The 20,471-nt window shown below is 45.4% G+C and overlaps 1 protein-coding gene across 1 annotated transcript; it reads left to right on the top strand.

Annotated features, from left to right (window-relative positions):
• Positions 1-10,896: 10,896 nt before the first annotated feature.
• LOC310779452 (NLR family CARD domain-containing protein 3-like) lies at positions 10,897-14,305 on the top strand (the record flags this gene model as incomplete). The annotated part of the gene is made up of 3 exons (XM_083639985.1): positions 10,897-12,143; positions 13,226-13,292; positions 14,225-14,305. The coding sequence occupies 3 exons, from the start codon at positions 10,897-10,899 to the stop codon at positions 14,303-14,305; spliced, it is 1,395 nt and encodes a 464-aa protein (XP_083496111.1).
• Between the last annotated feature and the right edge of the window lie 6,166 nt (positions 14,306-20,471).

Raw genomic sequence — 20,471 nt, 5'->3', positions numbered from 1 at the left:
GTCCCTGGAAACCAAAATCCACAAACTAACTATTAAATCCACTAACTAACTATTATTAAATTAACTATTAAATTTAGTGTCTTATGTGCGTAATTGTGTGCCTCTGAAAAGAGAGAGAATTACTTTCAACCCTAACCCCAAAAATCGACACTTTTCTACAAGGTCTGGATTTCCATTTCCTCATTGAAGATAGCGGAGCGCGCAGTGCTAAAATGCAGGAGCTTTAGCACGTCATAAGATTTAATCGAATCACACACACGCATGCACGCACGCGCGCACGCACACACACACACACACACACACACACACACACACACACGCACAGTAGTGCTGTGAGCGGCGAGTGTGTTCGCCGAGCAACATTCCTTTATTTCCATTTCAATAGGTTGGCTACATGAGACAATAGACTAATAGACTTGTGAAACATTCCACCCCCATCTCAAGTGTCTCTTAAAATGCGCATCAGCCCGAATAATGACAGCAGCCCTCATCCCAGCTCTGCAGGCCCAGTCTGAGGCCCGTGAGGGGCATGGTAAACTAAAACTAATAGTTCAGCCTGTAATATTTAATTATTTTAGCTTGTAATTAACTCTTTCAGCGTAATACTTCAACCTGTAATACATAAATAAATTATAAATATATAAATTGTACAAATACGATAGCCTATATATAATAAATTTATTAATAAATATGATATAATAAAAAATAAATTATATATATATATATATATATATATATATATATATATATATATATATATATATATATATATAATACATATTTATTTATGTATTACAGGTCAAGGTTTAAAGGTTAAAAAGCCTTTATTGCCATATCAGAGTTGAAAATAACACTGCCCGCTCGCAGGGCCATCAGGCCTTCATCCCTGCAGCGTGTTATTTTAAATTCCGATATGCCCTAGAAAAATAAATAAATATTATATATATAGGCTATATATATATATATATATAATACATATTGATTTATGTATTACAGGTTTAAAGGTTAAAAAGCCTTTATTTCCATATCAGTTAAAAATAACACTGCCAGTGCCCGCCGACCGGTTTCAGCCTCGCAGGCCGTGTTATTTTTAATTCCGATATGCCCTAGAAAATAATTATTATTAATAATTATTATTTTTAACCTTTAAACCTTGACTGTATGAGTTGAGTGCCTGAATAAAGTTGCTTATTCATAGATACTGATTATTATTGGGTTAATTTGTGTAGCATCGGTGGAGGCGACTCCGGCCACATCACGCGCCCCCGCGGAGGAAGAGACTCTGGAAGCGCATGCACTGAAGAGACAGAGGCGGTTGGGGAAGACACCCCAGACCTGATCGAACCAGATGAAGTTGAGCGTGTGTGTGGAGGGGGGGTGGGGGGAAAGAAGATAGTTCATGTTTATAGCTATAGCCTAAAATTAAGCGTTCAGAGAATAGTTTGTTTGTGTGAACGTGATATGTGCGGGTGTATGTTAAAACAGGTAGCCTATTTGTTAATAATAAATTAACGTTTGGATCTCTGTGAGAGATACTTAATGTTTAAAACACCTATTCTTTAAGAAATGCACCGTTAAGATGTGAAGAATGTAGCCTTAGCCTACTGTGCATGAGAGAAGTAAAGAGTTCCTCATGGTTACATGACAATGTTTTGCTGCTGTGTGCTGCATTGTGCATGCTCTGCTGTTTGTTCGCCAATAAAGAACACGTTTGGAACAGTTTGTCTGTTTATTTAACCGTAGATCTTCTCAGGGGGAGTACAGAAGCATTTCTGCACCTTGGAGAGCGCAGCAGCGCTTTGCCCCGAGTCCAGAGACATATTACAATAAATTGTCATTTTGCGGGTTTCTGGGTTGGGGCGGGCTCGGCATTAAAGCCGATTTTACGGGTTGGGTTGGTGCGGGCTTTAAAAAAACCTGACCCGCGCATCACTTAGCTATTCCCCCGACCAACTATGCAGACTGCAGCTGTTTGATATGCGGCGTTGTCTTTCAGAACGGCCCCTAATTAGGCTACTTGATGGTGTGTCTGTGATGCATAAAGTCGATCATGCAAGTCAATGCTATTTATTTATTTGTTGATTTATTTGTTGATTTATTTATTTATCTATTTATCTATTTATTTATCTATTTATCTATTTATTTATTTATTGGCCTCTTCCAGGCCAGGGATTTTATTAAATGCCTTGATGTTGCTTTTGCACTGTCAGTCACTACACGAATAACACATCGTTGCACGTTCCAATTCTTCAGCACACTTTCATACTTTCGGTAAATGCGATCAGCGGTATGGTGATCATGTGATCACAGCCTAACAGAATGGTGTGCCCCATGAACGTCCCGTCAATGAAACTGGCCACGATGCCCAATGTTGTTGGTTCGCCTCGCTCATAAATAAAACATATTCAGACGGTCCGAAATTAAATTAACATTATAGGCTACTTTTTTATTTTATTTTAACGCTATATTGGGGCCTATTTAGCTGGCGTAATTACCTGTTTTCTTCCCGGCGCTCCACCGCTCCCCACGCCTAAAATAGCTTATAGTTTCATTTGAAACACACAGACAACGAACCAAGTAGGCTACCAACTCAGCTCAAATTTAAAGTTATTTCGTTTGTAAATTATTAAAAACAGTCAGACACCTCAGGCTATCATTGAAAATGTTTTTAATTAGGCTACATGAATAAACAAACGTCTTCAGTCAGGGTTCCATATTCCAGTATTTCTCTCAGTCAGGATGCTCTCAAGGAATAAGATACTGTATAACAGAATAAGTTTTCAAAAAATGACTTTTGGGGATAATACCAATCGACTCTAAATCTTCTCCTTAAGGTTAAACCTTTTAAGGAAAACATAAGATTTAAGGGTGTTTTGTGCAGCCGATTCTATTTTATGGACACCTTAACTCTGACTCTAAGGGAAATCTTAACCTAAGGTGCTTTGTGCAACTGGGCCCAGATCTTATCGCGTCATAAGATTTAATCGAATCACACACACGCATGCATGCACGCGCGCACACACACACACACACACACACTGACACACACACAGTAGCATAACATTAAATGATCTCTGTCAATTTAAAATAAAGTGCAATTTAAAATAAATAACAGTCTTTCTTTACAGACTATACGTTATAGTAGCTAGTCTATAGGCTACTATCCTTCTATAGCCTTGTCAGCTGACAAGACAAATCCATCACCCTTTTCTAATAGCGCCCGCAGTCCATGTAAATCATTTTGAAAAATGATATATCCGTCACGGTTGGGCCTTTGTGTGCAATGAAGAAGTAAGTAACCGACCAGCATATTTATTGTTGTTTTTAACTGAGCAGCCTACTACTACTAGCCTGCACTTTGAGTCGCGCCTGACTCCGTGACATGACATGTTTGTGAATGCGCATTCGCAGCGGTGCCGGGCCGGGCACTGGTGGCACAAATACACAAATATTTCCGTGCCATGCCGGCCATGAGTGGAAGCCGTGCCTGGTTATCTTTCCACCAGGCTAGAAATCCAAAATGCTGCCAGATAGGCGAAGTTGTGCCTTTTTTTGCGACAAGGTTCGTCTCCTCATGATTGAAGAAGGGAAGTTTCCAACAAAGCCTCTAGTTTCTCTTTCCCGAAATTTCCACACCAGCCGCTCCCCCTCCTTCCCTCTCTCTGCTGGATATCTGGCGCTAGTCTTACTTTCGGTTTCAACACCTGCCCCGCATTTATTGCTGTTTAAATGTTATTTCTGAACTAAATTCAAACCTGAACCGAATTAATTAATGAATTAACGAGTGGTGAGGCTCACGGCTCTTTCCCTTTGCACTGCACGCACAGACCGCGCACTGCGTGCAGACCACAGTCTAATTATTTTGAAACATTAAAACATATTTTATGTTTCAATGAAGATTTTGTTTGCTAAAAATATGTTATGTATCACAAAAATGATTACATCGATTTTTCTTTCTTTATTGTCCTCGCTTTTCTCTGCTTCCTCAGCCTGCTGCAATTTCATGACATTGTACTGTGTGTGTGATTACGTGATGGAAAAAAAAGAGGAAAAAGTCTGCACACTAAAGCTCCCTTTATGTGCATTTATTTAGCACCGATAGGATGTGATAAATAAATGCACATAAGGTCGGAAAAAGCATCCCCGAACGTCCCGTCAATGAAACTGGCCCGGCAACACTTAATCTCAAGGATGCTCACAGATGACACCTGGTGGTCAACGGTGCAACTACACCTCCCTGGGTTTTAATGCCGCCGCGCGTCAATACACAGCTTGCGGTAAGGCACGCTTATTGATCCGTCTACCACTGTACGTTCAATAAATGACAACACTCAAAAACAATGTCACTCCACACACAGCTTGTTGGCCAGCGCAAGCGGGCTTTGTCCAGTCTAATGTCCAGTGCCGATGCTCGTGAACGCTTTATCGCGCTGGACATATGCTAGGTTCCGACCTAGCATGGTTTTTTAAATTGACCAGGTCTACTTTAAATGTCTTTTTGCATCTGGTTAAACTTTTTGGGGTTGAAGTCTATCCAAAAATGGTCCCTGTAGACGTGGTGGGCGGGGTGTCATGTGGGAGGCTGGGTGCTCATGAATGGCATCCAGTCTATCCTGAATCACAGCACACAACTCACTGAGCTCCTGGCTGCAAAAAGATGGACACCGCACAATCCAGCCATCGGCGCTGTCTACACTGCCATCTTCTTCATCAGACATAAAATCCTGAGAGACGCCCCTAATAATAAAGTTGAAGTTGTGTGTCTGTGTATCATGGCTCGGAAATTAGCGGGAATGCCAGCAAAAAATAAAATAAAATTGCGTTACTGCAATTTGCAGTGTCGGATTTGGTGCAATTTGGAAACGCGATGTTAAACTAAACGAGCGACTAAACGGAGGAGCAGCGAGCTGCTCTGCTCTGTCGCTGTCTGTCTGGGTGCAGCAGGGCTGTTTGCTGTAGGCACCGTCACATCACAGCAGGGTGGGGCTTCAGGGCTCTGACTGGCCGGGGGTGCAAGCCCCGCTCGGTTGAACTGCATGATAATGACTAATGAGCATACAGTAACACACACTAGCCAGGAGCTTAGACGCTATAGTCTTGCTGAAGCGTGCATGCAGAATGCTACTGTATTGATACGGCATGCTGTGACGTGTGTCTGCGTAGTGTACGTGGTCACACGTTGCTGCTGTTTAAGCTGGTAAAGTGTCAAAAGTAAACTGTTCCAGTGTTTTCTAGTGTTTCAGCTCAGTGTTCAAGTGGCTGGTTTAAGTGTTGTGCAGAGTGATGGTCTGTGGGTAGAAACTGTCTTTGTGTCTGGTGGTTTTGGTGTACAGTGCTCTGTAGCACCTGCCAGAGGGGAGGACTTCAAACAGATCATGGCCAGGGTGATATTGGTCAGTGATGATCTTTCCTGCCCTTTTCTTGACTCTGGAGGAGTACACGTCTTGGGCCCTATTCTCCCACAGGCCTTCGGCGCTAAAACGGGCCTTAAACGCAAAAAAACGTGCCTTGCGCCTGCCTCGGGAAGATATCAATATGGCTTTACGCTGCCAAATGCGCTTTAGGCCGAATGGGCGTGGCGCAGTCCCAGAATGGGCGTGTCGGCCTTAAATACCGGCCTAATGATATCTTCCCACCTGGCGTAAATTTAGCGCTTTTGAAAACCAGGCCTATTCAGTGCGCCAGTTGCGCGGAGCGCTCCCCTCTGGCTCTCCTCTGTCACCCTTCTCTGTGTCACTCTCTCCCTCTCTCCTCAGTCTGACAGGCACAATACGACTGTCTCTCTCTGACTCCCTCGCTCAGACAGACACAACACACGTCCCATAGGAAAAAGCAGTTGTAAGTTCACTGCCTGTGAATGTCCCAGCATGCAATGGGCTACTCCATTTCGCTATTAACTCATTCACTGCCAATATCTGACTGGCATTTTTGGCACAGGCCAAGTATTTCCATAATGTTTGGTCATCTTTCAAGACCCACAGTAAATTCTGTACTAGGACTACAGTGATGTCCAATACCTCGAAATGAAGATCTAAGTCTCTACTTTCACCCCCAAAAAGAAAGTTAGCTTTTAGCATGTTCTGTACTCTACTTATAACCCTTTTTATACACCCCATGTTCACCAAAAAAGCCTGTCTGGGAAGAGAAAAGGGAGAAAAAAGCATTTTTGTAAAAGGGCACAATCTCAGGCATAACTCACTCTCAATTCTTTTATTTTGAACTGTATTGACATCAGACATGTAAATATTATTCGTTAGGACACAAATGACAAAAAAAAAAAATATATATATATATATATATACACACATGAAGTGCTTTTTTTTTACATTCAACAATACAGTTTACTCGGTGTGAGTGTGCAGACAGACAGACAGACAGACAGACAGACAGACACACCGACAGACAGACAGACAGACAGACAGACAGACAGACAGACAGACAGACAGACACACACACACACACACACACACACGATCCCCCTTTTAGATTTCTAACCCAACATAGGATAAGCAATAACCACGCCCTGTGGCGCTGGGATTGGCCAGGAGCAACACTGGAGGGCACGCAGCCCAGCGATTTCATGAACCAACTGAAGAGCTCTTGAGAAGGACAGCGGGCTGCTGTGAGTGCCTTCTGCCCGCTGCTGCCTAGCTGTTCCTGTGTTTATTTTTGATTTGTTCTGGTCCATGTCTCCCTGTCATATCAACTCTGCTATTTGATCGTTCCCGTTTTCCCCTCGGCAGGGACCTGTGTCTGTGTCACAGGCTGGGCAAGTGTTTGCTGCAGGCGCTGCACCAATAAAAACAAAAACACGTCAAACACGTCTTTGGCGTGGATGGCTATTTCTGATAAGACGTCAAAGACGTCTTTGGCGGTGAATGAGTTAAATAGCAACCAAATGAGCCGAAATAGATATAAAGGTCGATCTAAATAATGTGTAATGGTAACACAACCTGCAATTGTAGAACATTTCAATATTGGACCAAATAAAACATCGAAATGAAAACACCACCCTATGTGAAACCTATATGTCATCCTGGGCCTATATATATCCCTTGTCGATTTAAAGTGATTTAGATAAGTGACAGCGTAACGCGCTTCTACTGTCATGTCCTACTGTGATGTCCGCTCCAATAAATTGGCTCTACTTCACATTTTAGTTTTCCAATAAAAACACATTTATGCAATGACTTTACATAATGTAGGCTATATTTATGTGCATATCCTACCATCCTAGCAGGGGAGAGAAAACGGGGGGGCGGGGGGCAGAGCGCTTGGGTTTGTCTGGTTTTACTGGACCACTGGAATTGGAGCTTAAAAGGCAAGCGTGTGATTCGTTTATTGCACTTATCCAATGAGCATGACGGTGCATAATTTTACGCTTAAAAGGCGTGGTTGTAATGCTTTAGGCTGTGTGTAGCGCCAAAACACCAAGATATCAAGTGCGCTGGTCCACGCCCACTGCGCCAGGCGCTCGGCCTAGAAACTACGGCGATGCAACGATAGGGGCCCTTGTCTCCAATTTCAAGGCCTGAGGCAGTCACATTCCTATCAAATCTAGTCTTGTTTCTCTCTGTTAATTTCTGGGCGTTTCAAGAAGCCAATTGGTAGCTGTCTTCTAAACCAGAGGTTCTCAAATGTTTTTCAGCCAAAGACCCCTTACAAGACAGAAAATAAAATACCGGGGACCCCTTATTCTGATTTGTGATTCTGGGCTAAGCTTAATTGTTTCCACTGTAACGAGCTTGACTTTTAAATTGATAGGTTTGTTAGATTAGAATGTAATTTATGAACCATTTTAGATTTAAAGCATAAAACAACCTCTAACAATATTCTGTTAAATCTTTCTTTCGACAGGGTTACCCCATGGGTGGTATGGAGTTGTTCTGATTTTCTGAATACCTGTGACTTCACATAGCTCCTTGATCAATCTGGATTCGAAATCATGCCCTTGGTCGCTGTGCAACTGCTCAGGTATGCCATAACAAACAAAAAAGTAATCCCACAAACACTTAGCAACTGTCCTCCTGACTCTCTGATTGTGTGTGGGAACTGTGATCGCAAACTTAGTGGTCAGTGTACAGTTTATCTTTAATATTATTATTTTTGGGGCATTTTGCCTTTATTTATTTGTATATAGGACAGTAGACAGACAGGAAAGGTGGGGGGAGAGAGAGGGGATGACATGCAGCAAAGGACTGCAGGTCGGATTCTAACCCGGGTCGGCCGCGCGAAGGGCCGAGTCTTCGTATTATGCGTGCTACCAGGTGAACTACCAGGACACACAGGTTTTTGTTTTTCTCACTGGCATCTGGAGGACTGCTCCAAACGTATTTTCATTGTACTTGTACAGTGACAATAAAGTTACTTACTTATGGATATCCTTTGTGTTGCTACTATCATCCTCAATCGTCAGGAAATCCATACATACTCTAGGGGTCTCGTATGTTTACCAGGGGCGCTGCTTTTTCAGGAAGACCATTTCTGCAAAACATTTACAAAATTTTCTGTAAAACTAGTTGGTATGTAACCTGATCTCCATCCTGCCGTTTCCGGTATAATACATCGTCATGTAGTTCCAATAGATTCCATTCCCTTAGCAGGATTATGGAAGGTTTTCTGAGACCCTGAGTAAACCATGGTTTATCGACAGGTGTGTATGCTATCTGGAGAAGTGGAGGAGCATACCTATATGAGGAACAACCCCACCCCTATTTTACAATTGTAAAAACAAACCCTTGGAGAAAAGGTGTGGGAGCTCCACTCCCCTGCGCTCCCACAGCACTATACACTCCTGTTTATCTGTGTTACTGGATACAATCTTGCCTGGTTTCACAAGTGGAAAACAAATGTTGAAAGTAGAGTTGAATAGAGATAAGACAATTTGATAGAGGAAATGTGGATCTGGTTGCTTATACACAGCGTGAAGTATCGTCAATCAGCCTTTCAAAGTGTTCATGATTTCATTTGCTGAAGATTCTGCCTTTTTATTTTTTAATTAATTGTTTATATATATTTTTTTTTACAGCCCCTTTCTGACACTTTACAATAGATAAAGTTGGTTCTTGGAGTTGGATATTTCCTGTGATTTTATCAGGGAGCAACAATGGAGACGGATAAAGAGAAGCTCTTGCAAGCGCTGAAGGATTTGAAAGAGGAAGAGTTCAACAGTAAGGACCTAATGCAGAATTAAGTCATGGGAAGATTAAAAAGGGGACATTTGAAAAAAGATCAAACTTATCTAAACATGCCAACAATGTATATAAAGTGCAGGCTGTCATTGTATCTACTTTTGTTGACCTACATCCAGACAATAGAGGTGCAGAGAGACAGGCAGCCTTGTAAGAGTATGTGTTCATTGTATTTGTATTTGTGTTGATGTAATTTCTATGGATTTGAATAGACAGTGGGTGAATTCTCACTTTAGTCACCTTGTACCTGTTGCATCGTCACTTTATCCATAACGCCAGTAAAGAAGGTCCTCTGGGGTATCAGAAAATCTAATTAGATCAAGCAGCCATAGAACAGAATGATTAAAGGCAATTATCAGGAAAAGCACAAACAGCCTATACTATTTCACCAGCCATAAATCTGACAATTTGATTATTTGTGATTTTGAAATATGAATTGATGGATTTCAGATAGTAACATTTTGGAGATTAAAAAATAAGCAGACATAAATATATATTTTCAAATGAAAGCCTTCATGTTGTAATCCTTCAGAAGCAAAGTAGCCTATAAGCTGATTTTTTCATTGCCTTTCTCCTCAGAGGAACACTTTGTGGATGAACATCGGGTTGAGCTGATCCAGAAAGTGACCATGCTCACACCGATCTTGGATAAACTCCTGAAGGAGAACGTTGTCACGCAAGAAGGCTACAATAAGGTCATATGTAAACCTACCACTCAGGAGCAGATGAGGGAACTGTATGAGTCACTGGATGCTAGTGGGGATAGAGGCAAAAATATCTTCTGTGATATCCTTAAGACAGAAGAGAAGCTTCTTGTAGAGGACCTTGAGGAGAATCAAGAAAATGGTAAGTTACAGTGATGAACAGAAAAACTTCTAAGATCAAGGGCACTTAATTGCGTGGAAGGTATGGGCAGAAATAGATGTCACTAGAAAGTGAAATTGAATAATTTATATTTGAATTTGAATTGCTCAATTTGAATAGTTGCATTAAAAACTCTATTCTCACTTTAGTCATGTTGTACATGTTGCATAGTCACTTTATCCATAATGCCAGTAAAGAAGTTCCTCAGGGGTATCAGGGCTTTTATACAATCATTACCAATGTTATGTGTATTGTCTGAAAGGTTTCCCCCCAAGTAGTTTACATACATGATCATAACAAACAGCATGAGAAGTGCAGCTAGCTGCTGCTTGGTTAACATACACAACCAGAGCTTTATGGGAATCAGCACAGTGTGGATTCCAATTGGTTGCATGAAACTCCAGCAACAGCTATCTTATACCTTACACCAGTCAGGACCTGTTGTCCACCCAACAGTAATGAGCTAAATAGAGTCCATTGAGTTGTGAATGTGTAAATTATCAGGAAATGATTGCATTACTCTTTACTTGCCTCTCAATGATTTAATCTGTTGTTTATTCATTTAGAAACATTTGCAGAGTGTCAACGTCAACACAAATGTAATCTGAAGAAGAACCTTCAGGATTTGTGTGAGGGGATTGATACAGCAGGAAACTCAACACTTACAAATCAAAACTACACAGAGCTTGATATGACAGTGGGAGAGAGTGGAGGTGTCAATGATGAACATGAGATCAGACAGATTGAAGCAGCATCCAGAAGCCAGAGACCAGAAACACCAATCAAATGTCAAGACATCTTTAAACCTTTACCTGGAAGAGATAAACCAACCAGAAGAGTGATGACACAGGGAGTGGCTGGCATTGGGAAAACAGTCTTAACAAAGAAGTTTACTCTGGACTGGGCTGAAGACAAAGCCAACCAGGATATAGAGTTCACATTTCCATTCACTTTCCAAGAGCTGAACCTGCAGAAAGATAAAATGTACAGCTTGGTGGAACTTATTCATCGCTTCTTTCCTGAGACCAAAGAAGCAGGAATCTGCAGGTTTGACAAGCATCAGGTTGCGTTAATCTTTGATGGTCTGGATGAGTGTCGACTTCCTCTAGACTTCCTGAACAACGAGATCCTGACTGATGTTACAGAGTCAGCGTCACTGGACGTGCTGCTGACAAGCCTCATCAGTGGGAACTTGCTTCCCAAAGCTCGCATATGGATGACCACTCGACCTGCAGCAGCCAATCGGATCCCTCTTCGGTACGTTGACATGGTGACAGAGGTGAGAGGCTTCAATGACCAACAAAAGGAGGAGTACTTCATGAAGAGATTCCCAGATGAGGCCAACAGAATAATCTCCCACATCAAGACTTCACAGACCCTCCACATCATGTGCCACATCCCAGTCTTCTGCTGCATGATTGCTAATGTTCTGGGGGCTCTGTTAAAAACCAGCGAGAGAGAAGACCTGCCCAAGACCCTGACTGAGATGTACATCCACTTCCTGGTGATTCAGACCAAACAGCAGAACGCCAAGTTGCATGGGAAAGCTGAGAAAGCTTCACACTGGACGCCAGAGAATAAGGAGATGATTCTCTCTCTGGGAAAACTGGCTTTTGAGCAGCTGGAGAAAGGCAACCTGATCTTCTATGAAGAAGACCTGAAAGAGAGTGGCATTGATATCAGAGCAGCCTCACAGTACTGCGGAGTGTTCACACAGATCTTTAAAGAGGAGCGTGGTGGGTGGGAGGACAATGTGTTCTGCTTTGTCCATCTGAGCCTTCAGGAGTTTCTGGCTGCTGTTCATGTCATGGTCTCATTCATTGACTCTGATGTCAATCTGATGTCAAAATCTTCGTGGACTCTGAAGCTAGGAGTCAAATCTAAACCAAATGTCTACCAGAGTGCTGTAGACAAGGCCTTACAGAGTCCAAATGGACACCTGGACTTGTTCCTGCGCTTCCTCCTGGGTCTTTCACTGCAGACCAATCAGGAACTCCTTGAAGGCTTGCTGACACAGAGAAGAAGTAGCTCACAGACCAAACAGAAAACAGTCCAGTACATCAAGGAGAAGATAAAGAAGAAGAATCTGTCTCCAGAGAGAAGCATCAATCTGTTCCATTGTCTGAATGAGCTGAATGACCATTCTCTAGTGGAGGAGATCCAACAGTCCCTGACATCAGGAACTCTCTCAACAGAGAAACTCTCCCCTGCTCATTGGTCGGCTTTGGTCTTCACCTTACTGTCATCAGAAGAAGAGTTAGACGTGTTTGACCTGAAGAAATACTCTGCTTCAGAGGAGGCTCTTCTGAGGCTGCTGCCAGTGATCAAAGCCTCCAATAAAGCTGTGTAAGTGCTTAGAAAACTGGATAGATTCAATATATCACACCTCATTCATAGAGAATATGAAAAAAAATCAATGCTCTTGTTTCTATCACTAATTGCCGGACACAGGAGGGCTGGCCTAGAACAGCATCAGGGGCTCACTGACTCACTCAGTAACTCACTGACTCCACATTGTTGAAACACACATGGGTGTTGGCCATAGGCATAGGAACGTGCTAGAGAGCCGGGATCGAGGGGTGGGTTGGATTAGTGGATTAGTATGGGTGATGTTTGGGGGGTGGAGGGTTCATACGCAGTGTTGGGGGTTGTTACTCAAAAAAGTAATATATTACACATTACACTTTACTTTAAAAAAGTAATGCTTTACTTTACGTAATTACTCCCTGGAGTAAGTAATTTGTTACACTACTCGTTAAATTAATTTTGTGTTACTCCTAAACATCAACTGAGATGCATTGTCAGTTAACAACATTACCTTACGCTACATATGCCAACATATCAGCACAAATCCATATCCTAATGAGGACATACACAATATTGTAGAAAATAAATGTATTAAACTACTTAAACAATGGAATATTATGTACAGGGCACCACCTCATTTCTGTAATCATGTTACTGATGTACAATCCATGGAAGCATAATTTTAACGTTATTTAATGTCAATCTAGAAGGAAGTCTTTTCGGTAATTTAATATTCTCAAGCATTGAGGCCCATGTTCAAATCACAACCTCTTCTGTGCCAAAAAGAGACTGGAACAAAGATTTGCGTTTGGATGATTGTGTGATGACAACAGACACTCCTTGAACAAAATTTAATGTGTCAGCAACGAGCCTCACTTCTCTCGCCACCTCCTGCAGAACGAGATCCAATGCGTGGTTACTGCAATGGACGTAAAGGGAGCCTGGACACTCTGCTTTTAGTTTTGCTTGGACACCATTCACCCGTCCAGACATGTTTGATGCACCATCAAAACAATATCCTTGCAGCCGTTCCAAAGGGATGTTTAAACGGAGGAAAATGTCCTTGATGCATGAAAACAGTGTTTCTGCTGAAGAGTCAGGTGCACTGTAAAATCCAAGAAACATGTTCTGTGCTGTCAAATTTGAATCAACAAACTGCAAACAGCATGAGAATTGCTCACATGTACTAATGTCTGTCGTTCCATCTGCTGTGAGTCCAAAAAAAGAGCACCTTTGAGTTTCAGAGACGATCTCTCGCTGTATGGCATGACCAAATATTTCAATTATCTCGTTTTGGATTGTATCGGACATCCAATTATCTCTGCGTAAAAGCCATTCTCTTGCTTTCGGTAGTGAGTGCGTTCTTTCCAACATGAGCTGCCAAAGCACGCCATCACGGTGGGCGTGTCCTCTGAGTGGCATCCCTTGTCTGCCCAGGAATTTAATAGACCGAAATAAAAGTTCCAGCACCGTCCTGGCAATTTGTTGATCATGAGCCGCTAACTCGGAGACCATGGCATTGATTATAGTTGCTTTACGCATAGACAGGGCATGCACTGAATCGGAATGTAGGTCTGTTAACTCGTGCTAGAAAACTTTTCTCTTGCTTTTTTCCAGTTGCAAAAGCCTTCTTTAGCAAAGGGGGACAGGGAACTATCATTATTCCGACCAGGCAGTAATCCCGCAGACGCTACTTTGTTACAGATAAAGCAAAGAACACAGTCTGTTTCTTTAACATAATGCAACCATTTCCACTTTTCAAACCATGTTGTTTGAAATTACCTCTCAAAACGCTCTGAGCCGAATCTTCTTCCAGGAAATGTAATGTTTTTTGGTTGAAAGGGTTGTTCTTCGTCATCCAGGATAATGAGAACCGGGTCCTCGGTGCGGCCGCCGCCGCCGGTAGTCCCACTCCCAACACATGCAGCCGCAGGTGTCGGTAATCGTGAGGCAGCAGCAGAGGTAGCAGCAGGCTGCCTAGTAGCGGCGGCAGCGGCTTGTTGATTCCCTGAGCACTGGGCGCTGCTGCTCGGCTCCCCAGGGCCGGTAGGCCCAACACAGGCTGAGCTAGTGCCTTCACTCGCGTCAGTGGCTTTTGATGCCCAGAAGATCCAGAGCTCTGACCCTCGCTGGTGGAGGCGGAAGTGTGCCCTGTTGCTGCTGCGGACGCGGTGGTCGTGATGCTGTTGTTGTTTCCGTCAGACGAACCCGACATGTCTTCACTGTCAGTAACGTTGACATTCACTCTACTTTTCTTCTTTGAAACAACATTGTTGCCAAAGAAATCAGATATTCTTTTCTGCTTGCTGTTCGCCATTTTGCTTTCTGCTGCCACATGTGGACGTGTGTGGAGGTCTAAGGTTAAGTGGATATTGAAGCGGGCGGAGCAGAGGCGGAGCTTCCATTGAGATTTTAACATGAATCACTTCCTCTTTCAAACATAGTCTGTTTTAACACATTCTACACATAGCCTACTTATAAAACAGTTTATGCTTAGTTTTGTTTGTTTTTTAATTTAAAACGTTAAATTTTTTAAAGTTTCGCCAAGTGAAAATGCGGGGTTGGGGGGGGGGGGGGGCTGGGGCTGCGTCAGGAAGGTGCAGGGGCTGAGGCCGCCACCAGAGGGGGCTGCAGCCCCGGATCAGTCACTGTGTTTACAATGGTCTATGTTGAGCCATTATGCCCACCGTAGTAGTTTCGTGAAGTTATACTACAAGAATGGATCAGCTGAAGGGACAACCAATGAATCATCACTCATCATGCCTAAAACTTAACCAATCGTTACTCCTCCCCTCCCCACAGCCCATCAATTCTAGTCACACAAAAGACGTGTTTACAGTGAGCTGTTGTATGCGCAATCGAGTCAATGAAACGTTAGGGTTGTGCTACAACCCGGGTTTTATGAGTGAGAACGAGAGCTCTCACTCTAGTGCCATCTTCGCTGCGCACACAGCCACTGGAAGAATGTTATTTTTGCTCCAAAAATGATCTTTATATAAAACCAAACCACCTACCGACACGTGGCATGGTAACCCTGGAACTAAGGCGGCCACCCACAATCCTTTCCCCGTGACGACGTCACGTCCGCCCAGATTCCAGGGGGTCGCCACTCCTTCTTCCAGCCCGCCTGCGCAACGACCCTGGGTAGTGAGAGCTCTCGTAAAACCCGGGTTGTAGCACAACCCTAACGTTTTACTTTGTTTCGAACTCAAGCTCTCACTCTAGTGCCAAATTCAACCGCCCTTGCTGCCGGGAGCACTCCTCAGAGCGACCCGAGAGGCATCGGTGGGCAACGGACGCATGGCGAATCGCCCATGCCCAACCGTGTGGCATTTGGAGACACAACGACACTACCTTCTCGCCATTGACAGTACCGCATGCGCGAAACACGAACCGGACATGTCAAGACTGTAGTACCTAACAAACGTGTGATGAGAGGACCATGAGGCCGCAGCGCACATGTCCTCGACCGATACACCGCACAATAATGCGGAAGACGTCGCAACGCCCCGCGTAGAATGCACCTTCGGGGGTACCTTACCCGCGGCATAGTATGCCAAAGCAATCGCCTCCACTATCCAGTGTGATAAGCGATCCTTGGAAAGGGGTCCGCCCTGGGCCCTCTGCCTGAAACAGACCAACAACTGGTTCGAAGTGCGTAATGAGCGCGTCCTGGCCATGTGGGCCGAGAGCGCCCTTACGGGGCACAGCATGTGCAAACGTCGCTCCTCGTCCGAACTGAACGGCGGGGGAGAGAATACTGACAAGTCTATGACCGTAGACCTAAAGCTGGCATTAATATTCTTAGGTTGATAAGCCGGGTTAGGTCGCAACGTAACCCTGCGCCCATCATCCGCGAAAACCATACAGGACTGTTGCACCGAGAGGGCAATCAGGTCACCAACCCTCTTTCCTGACGACAGCGTGGTCTTCAAAGACAGAAACTTCAAATCGACGGAGTCCAAGGGCTCGAACGGATGACCCGCGAGCCCGTCGAGCACCGTAACCAAGTCCCTTTTGGGAAAGACGCACCACGACGGCGGGCGCAACCTACACGCTCCCTTCATGAAGCACGAGACCAGAGGGAACGCTCCGCGGAAATCGCGGCTACGTACACCTTAACACTTTGAGTGCCACGGCCCTTGGGCAAAAGGTTGCTTGCTGTGCCACATAGGCCGCAATGCATTTTAAAACAGTCATATAATTTCTTTAATAATTACTATGTAAACACTGAACACGCACAAATAACGATGAGACTCTCTTCTATCACCTGCAAAAAAAAGTTTATTGATCCCATTTTCCGTTCTTTAGTTATGAGCCGGAGAAGATAGCTTGATTGAACGAAAAACAGACCTTTTTTTCTACGAGCTGAGATAATGAGCCTTTTGTGAAATTAAACATTTCAAGCACATCACTGACTCTGAAGCTAATTTTCTGATGTAGTCACACCTCAAAAATAATTTCCTTCAATAAAACAGTGAAGGCCAGGGAATTTTGTTTGGAAGAATAATATTTTTAGCTGCAACCAGCAGCGCTGGCCCCTGCGTGCGCTGCTGGTTGCAGCTTCTTGCTTCTGCTGGTGGGCATCGGATATTCTGGCTTGCGTTTGCCAACCCTGTCCTGCTGTCTGGGTCTGTCTGGGTCAGTGTTGTGTGCTGCTCTGCGTGCCCCACCTCCCCCCCTCCTCCTCCCCCCCCCCCCCGTTGTGGGAGGAGTGTCTCTCTGCTCTGCTCGGCTCTGCTGTTTGCTCTGCGTGTGCTCAGCACTTGAAAAGTCCGCTAGATCCAGCTTTTTTACAGCCGCGTGTACCAGCTCCCATGCTTCCAGTTGAGAATAATAACAAATCCACGGCTGATCATGCCAATGGGCTGTTGCAGCGCACACGGAGGTGCTCAATTGTGATAGCAGATTGGCTGCTGCAGGGGCACAGCTAAACGTTATGCTTCAATGAAGCAGCTGCATACGGACGGATGCGATGCGATTTCCTTTTCCCCAACGACTTCTTCTGTGTGTTTTACTCCACGTTCTCTTATCTGGAGAGCGCTGTCGCCACCTAAGGGTTCTGTAAAATAGGTTAGACACATTCAATAGCTCTCATATTGTAAGAGGCGATGTAAGAAGCTGAGATGGACACCCCCCCGTCAAAAAAACAATTTCGAGTTATTGACGCCATTTGGCGTCGCTGGCACTCTACGGTAAATTTCTAATGACGCCATATGGCGTCGCTGGCACTCAATGTGTTAAGCGACTGCGGGGACTGGCCCGCATCAAGAAGGCTCTGAAGGAAACAGAGAACTGACTGCACACCACAGTTCACTGGATCCACGCCTTTGTCCGTGCACCAACGCGAAAAGACCCGCCACTTGTACGTGTACTGAGAGCGGGTCGAAGCAGCCCTAGCACTCTGAATAGTGCACACCACATTATCAGGCAAGCCTTGGGCTAGCAAATTGTCCCGTTCAGGAGCCAGGCTGCTAGCTTCCACCTGCTGGGGGAGGGGTGGAGTACCTCCGCAAACCATATCTGCTTGGGCCAAAAGGGGGCCACTAAAATAGGCGCTGCTCCCTCACCCTGTCCAACACCTGTCAGATCAGGGGGATCGGGGGAAACGCATAGAGCCCGTCCCGGGGCCACGCGTGCGCCAGCGCGTCGTGACCCAGTGGGGGGCTGTCCTCTTGGATCGAGAACCACAGTGGGCAGTGCGTTGCGTGCCGCGATGCGAAGAGATCGACGTGGGCGCAGCCGAACCTGGCCCAAATCTGTTCCACCACCTGAGGGTGGAGGCAATCTGACGGGGATTGCCCAGAGACAGCACATCGGCCCCAAAATTCAGCCAGCCTGGCACATGAACCGCTGACAACGAAAGGAAACGGGGATACGCCCACAGGTGAATCTCTGCCGCTAAGTGGTTCAGCGCCTCTGACAGCACACCACCCTGCTTGTTCAGGTGGGCGATCGCAGCTGTATTGTCCGAGCGGATCAGAACATGATGCCCATGTATGAGCCGCTGGAAGTGAACCAGAGCCAGGCTCTAGCACGTTTATGTGGCGAAGCTCCTGAGCTCTCCACCGGCCGTTCGCCGAAAAGCGCCCGCAAACCGCACCCCATCCCCAGAGGGAGGCGTCAGTGCGAATGACCAACCTGAGCGGGACAGGGCCCAACTGAGTGCCTCGGTTGACGGTCCCTGGCCGGGTCCAGGCGATGCCTGAGAAACCAGATCTGGAACGGGCACATGTGTAGCCTCCCCAGTGGGAGCACATGCACCACTGAGGCTATCAGCCCCAGCATGACTGTGCACTGATGCACTGACACAGAGGGACACAGACTCAGAGTCTTTGCCGTCCGCACTGTGCAAGCCTGTCGCTCTGGCGAAAGGCGGGCCAGCATGGCCCGAGAGTCCAGCTCGAGCCCCAGGAAGGTCGCCACCTGCACTGGGACAAGGCAACTCTTCTGCCAGTTCACCAAAAACCCCAAGGTCTGCAGGTGATATGTCACCATCTTGGTGTGTTCCATGGCACAGACCCTCGAGTCTGCGACTATGAGAGCATCGTCGAGATAGAGGAAGACGCGAATCCCACTTGCGCGGAGGGGAGCCAGGGCTGTCTCCACGCACACCGTGAAGGTTCGTGAGCTCAAAGACATGCCGAACGGCAGGACACAGAATTCGTAAGCCTTTCCCAGGAAGGAGAACCTCAGGTATTTTTTGTGTCTCTGAACCACAGGGACATGAAAGAACGCGTCTTTCAGATCCACGGAAGTAAAGAAATCCCCCCGCCTCAACGCATTGAAAAGGCGGGGGAAAGAGAGCATTCGGAAAGGGAACTTCCTCAGTGTCTTGTTGAGACGCCGAAGGTCCAGAATTGGACGCATGGAACCGTCCTTCTTGGGCACGGCAAAGTACCTGTGATAGAAACCCGAGCGCACCTCTGCCTTGGGGACCGAGCAAATCCCTTGGCCCCCTTGGCGAGCAGCGAAGTAACCTCCTTGCGGAGTATGTCCATGGACCTCCCCTCCATGGCCAAATCGGGGACCCCGTCGAACGTGGGTGGAGGTCTGGCAAACTGGAGAGTGTAGCCCTTCCGAAGGGTGCGCCGTAACCATGGGGTCGGAGAACATAGGAGCTCCCAGGCGCTGAGCCTGTCGGACAACCAGTGGCGTCAGTTTGGTAAAGGCCAAAGTATGGCAAGGTCCGCGGTGGGGGGGTTTAGGGGGGGTATCGCCCCCTTGCTTGAAGATCTTTTGTGAAATCAGTTGTGCAATAGACAATTTTCATGAGTTGTTTCTATGCAATTAATTTATATGACATAATGTCAACCTTATAAGGTTAACTAAGGAGACAACTACAGTATAAGTAGTAAACATTTTCTTTATTCTAGTCACTGTAAAACTAACATAACAAGTTCATTTTATGAATGCTGAACAAATGTGCACTGCAGGGATGCAGACCCATGGACAGTGACAACGGTGACAGCAGGGCACTGCAGGGCAGACATAAAAGCACTGAAAAACCATTTACTTTTAGTGTCCTATTTTGGAATGAAAAAGGGGTCTGTCACCTAAAGGTGACTAGTTTGCATTCCTGGCAGTGTTAAATAGCTGGCTTACTTCACAATCGCGGGTGACATTAAGTCTGGTTTTTCACTAAAATAATATATAGAACATGTTTGTATTGACATGACATGCACTTGTCATGAATATGTTACATTTGAATAAACAGTGGTATGGCATTTATACAGTGTGTAGTGGAGAGAACAATGGACTAGGTGCTAGTTAGGGGTTTGTCACCAAATTCAGCGGTGCGTGAGAACAGAGAAGGCCATCACCTTACCACTGTTATGAGCCAAGCAGTCCACCATACGGAGGGCATAGTCCGTGGCCATCCGGAGCTCGGTATACATCTCCGGGGATGGGTTACCCTGCAGCTCCCTCAGGAGGACGGCCTGGTAACCCTGTAGGATGGCCAGGTTATTCGCCATGGCGGCGGACTGACCCGCCGCCAAGTAAGACTTCTCGGCCAGCTTGGCCATTAACTGGCACGCCTTCGAAGGCAGTGTCGGCCTGCCGGAGGTGGAGGTCAGATGAGACGCCACCACTTCCTCCAGGGGGGGC

The sequence above is a fragment of the Poromitra crassiceps genome (genome assembly GCF_964638095.1).
Source record: "Poromitra crassiceps genome assembly, chromosome: 7".
Taxonomy (NCBI): domain Eukaryota; kingdom Metazoa; phylum Chordata; class Actinopteri; order Beryciformes; family Melamphaidae; genus Poromitra; species Poromitra crassiceps.
Note: the sequence above shows the minus strand (reverse complement) of the source record. Positions and strands in the feature narration are given on the sequence as shown.